At 56.0% G+C, this 3,747-nt stretch overlaps 1 protein-coding gene across 2 annotated transcripts; it reads right to left on the reverse strand.

Moving 5' to 3' along the window:
* Positions 1 to 1,026: 1,026 nt before the first annotated feature.
* AMER2 (APC membrane recruitment protein 2) lies at positions 1,027 to 3,066 on the reverse strand. 2 transcript variants are annotated; one of them, XM_069467423.1, is made up of 2 exons: positions 2,280 to 3,066; positions 1,027 to 1,895 (listed from the first exon to the last, which is right to left on the reverse strand). In XM_069467423.1, the coding sequence occupies exons 1-2, from the start codon at positions 3,064 to 3,066 to the stop codon at positions 1,027 to 1,029; spliced, it is 1,656 nt and encodes a 551-aa protein (XP_069323524.1). The 2 variants fall into 2 exon arrangements, with proteins under 2 accessions (XP_069323524.1, XP_069323523.1); XM_069467422.1 differs by having other exon boundaries at positions 1,027 to 3,066.
* Positions 3,067 to 3,747: the final 681 nt, after the last annotated feature.

The raw sequence follows: 3,747 nt of genomic DNA on the forward strand, positions 1-3,747 counted from the left end.
TTGAGAATTGGACACCCCATATAAAACGAAACCAGAATTGCTTCCCATTACAGTACATAAAAGAACACCAATGGTTTGGGGACAGTCATCATATCTAGCTATAAGACCAGATTTTATATTCTAGGTTATTGACAGATTATAAAATGTTAACAGCTGGATAAACTGTAAAATATGCATTATCTTCACATTAGAAGGTTTCAGTTTATAAAAGACTATCTATTGGCATTTAGTGGAATCTTTCCCTGATCCTGATTTCTGCACTGGGTGGGGGTAAAAAAAAAAAAAAAAAAAAAAGGCAAAAACCTGCTTTGCTGAGCCTTTTATTTCTCCCCAAACAAATAATCTAAACCAACCAAAATTCTCCTTTATTTTCCTAATGGTAGATAATTACCTATTTGCATACCTAGCAACTGAACATAGGGAAGTTTTCTGCCAATCAAGGATCCCCTCTGCTCGTCAGGTAAATACCTGGTGCTTTCAGCTTTGTAGGTGTTTTCCACACAGTGATACAGCAAAGGGTCTTTTTTTTTTTTTTTCCTGGAAAAGAAAAGGAAAGGAAAGAAGGAAGGAAACGTGTCCCGGAAGAGGGGAGCTGCTCTGGTTCTGCAGTGGTTCCTCCAGGCCTTCTGGACACTGGCATGGCCTGCTGTCCTGGAATGACTCTAACTTAGGTTTGGGTAAGTCCTGTTTTCTGCAAAGGCAAGTAAAGGTGACTTCCAAGTGTTCAGTGCATTAAAGGGAAAATTGAAAAGAAAAAAAAAAAGATTTTTAAAAAGGTAAAAAAGAAAAAAGTGCTTGAAAATAATTCTCAGGGACTTATCTTGAGAGGAGAATCCCAAGTGCAGCATCCCGCTCTCTGGTGTACCCTGCCCCCTGCTCACAGCACAAAGACCTCCCCGACGAGGCTCTGCAGCAGGGGTGGGCCTAAAAAGCTTTCTTTAGGGGAAGCAAAACTTAATTTTAGTGGTTTCCAGGGAAAAGTTGTATTCCTTGACATGTGGCTCATGCACCTTGGCCTGGGAGATCTCACAACTTTTTGGCACTGTCGTGGCACGCTGCTGCCCTGATGGTGGTCCCAGCCAAGCCCCGGCTGCTCACTCTGCGGACCAGCACTTTGGAAACCGGGATTTTTGTTCTGGGCATCTCACTCCTGGCTGGTTGCTGGTGCACAACAGGGTGGCTGGATGGAAGGTTCGCGAGATGCTTGATGCTGATAGGTATTTTAGAGTCCTTCAGCAAACTGCCTGGTGTTCGCAGTGGACAGGTGATGGTGCCTGGAGACACAGGCTTTAACCGGGACAGGCAGGGCGTCTCCTCGCTGGCAGGAAGGACTGCGGGGCTTCCGTCCGGGTCGGCGTAGAGATCGTAGAGCGCATCTCCGCTGTAGCTGTCCCGGGGGATGCTCGCCTTTTTACCACCACCTGTGCTGTCTTCCTCTGGGCCTGGAGTGGTCGAATCCCAGTACCCCTCGTCACTGTTGGGGACGCCTTCCTGCTGCTCCTTCTCCACGTGCTTGGGCTCCTCCTTCGGAGGGGCCTCAACGGGAATCCGGTTGAGCCTCCTGCGCTTGACTGAGGACACGTCCTTGGCCGCTTCCACACACCTGACGTCTTTGGAGGTCTCGGGCACCCCCTTGGCTTCCAGCGCAGGGGCTGCCTTGGCCGCTACCTCCTGGGGCGCTTGTCCTTGACCCTCAGTCTGGGAGAGCATGTCCCAGAACTCCTGGAGATAGGTGTCGTCCACCTCGTCCGGGCTGGCCATCTCCTCGCCTCCTCCTTGGTAGGCCACCACGCTGGGGTTCTTTTTAGAGAGAACTGGCTTGCCTGGCCCGGGGGCATGCTTGTCACAGCTGGGACCTGCCTCTTCCTCCTGGTCTGCAATAATATCTCCACAGCCTGTAAGAGAGTCAAAGCTTTTCAGTGAAGTCACGTCAGAAAACATCAAACAAATACGATCTGCCGATGGGTCTGAGGGCGGATCAACAGAGGAAGAAGGGTCAGGGAGGGCGGGCGCCCGGCCGCTGCCACGTTCGGAGTCGACAAGGGGGACAGTCTTTATCGGAACGTCACCTGTCCTGGAAGCATCCTCGGCCGCGCGGACCTCGCCGGCCCCCGGCTCGGGGGGTGCGCGGGGCTTCTCGGCGCGCAGATGCGCCGCGGCGGCGTCCTCTGCCCCGGCGCCTTTGTCGCCGGGATCCCCGGGGCTCCCGGCCTCTCGGCAGCTCCGCGCTGGGGCGCGGCCGGCGGAGGCGGGCACCTCCTCTCCCCCTCCGAGCTCACCTGCTGGGCCTCGCGGGGCGTCCTCGCCGGGGCGCTCCGGCTCGCGCGCGGCTCTGGGCGTTTCCTCCTTGACGCACTCCAGGCTGGCGGTGAGCGAGCCGGGCAGGATGAGGCTGCCCGGGCCGGCCGCGCGCGCCCGCTTCTCCTCGTCGCGGCCCCGCTTGTCCTTCTTGTGCCAGCGCATGCTGCTGAAGAGCCCCTTCAGCCCTCTCTTTTGTTTGCCGCCGGCCTTGCTCGCGTCCGCGGGGTCTCCCTTGCCGTTCTCCGAACGCCCGTTCTTTTTCAGAAGGGAGAAGAAGCTGTGCGACTTGGCCACGGAGCTGCTGGCCAGCGAGCCCACGCCGGGCCCCGCGGCTCGGGGGGGCCCGGGGATCGGCCGCCCCCCGCCGCTGTCGCCCCCGCCGCGCGGCTCCTCCTTCCTGCCGCCCTCCAGCACCAGCACCTCGGCCAAGCCGTCGTGGGTCCTGCTCCTCACCATCCCCGTCGGACCTGAGCTTTTCCCATCCCCTTTGTTTTTGACCCCGAAAATGCTGGGCATGGTGCCACCCGATTTCCTCTTCTTGAATAATTTGAAAGCGGCTTTATTAATCTTCCCCGACGGCTGCTCGGCGGCCGGCGTCTCGGCGGCACAGTCACAATGCAAGTCCATGTCTGCCGCGAGGGCCCCGGCCCGGGCCTCCTCCTGCCTCCTGCAGACCCCCGCGGACGCGCGAGCTCCGCCGCGCTCGCTGACAGCCTCGCCGCCGCCGCCGCCGCCGCCGCCGCCGCGGCTCCGGCCCGTCGCCATGGAAACCGAGCGGGATAAGCAGCTTTCGTCAGCAGTGGGCTCGCGCCAGGCCACTGTCATCCGTGTTCTAAATCAACCTGAGCCGCTCGCAACGCCGCCGCTGCTGTTGCTGCTGCTGCGAAAGGAACGCACATAAAAGACCATCTCCCCTCCCGCGAACGGCTTATATAATACCCTAACCCACTTCCATGAGACTTGGCTCGGCGCTGCATAGTATTTTTTTTTTTTTTTTTTTGGTGGCAAGAGCAGGCAACACAGCCTCGAGCTGATTGCAGAAATTAGAGTCATAATTATGGAATTCAAATGCCATCAAATCTCACCCACCTTCAGATGCCTCCTCTAGACGTGTTCTTTCCCAGAGCCCAATCATGGACCATGAAATGCCTCCAAAAAGGATAAAACAATTCTACCCGACACAAAATGTTTACTTCTCTTATCGTCTATCCTAGACTTCATCTTCATGCCTTTCCCAAGCCCTTCATGTCTGTCCTTAACATATGGGTGCTACGCCCAGCGCGCATGAAGCTTGTCTGCCCACCTACACGGGTGTCTTGTCCGGCGCTGAGCACAATCGCTAGGTCGAGGCTGCATCTTTATCGCTGTGGTTATGATCTTTGTTACAGAAGTAGGGAACATCAGTCAGTTAGCAACTCTCAGCAATGAAAGCACAACAGTTAGTGA

This window comes from Eulemur rufifrons, chromosome 4 (genome assembly GCF_041146395.1).
Source record: "Eulemur rufifrons isolate Redbay chromosome 4, OSU_ERuf_1, whole genome shotgun sequence".
Classification (NCBI taxonomy): domain Eukaryota; kingdom Metazoa; phylum Chordata; class Mammalia; order Primates; family Lemuridae; genus Eulemur; species Eulemur rufifrons.

Excerpts from the sequence above, each read along its gene's own strand:
- AMER2 (XM_069467422.1), bottom strand. The coding sequence starts at position 3,066 with ATGGCGACGGGCCGGAGCCGCGGCGGCGGCGGCGGCGGCGGCGGCGGC.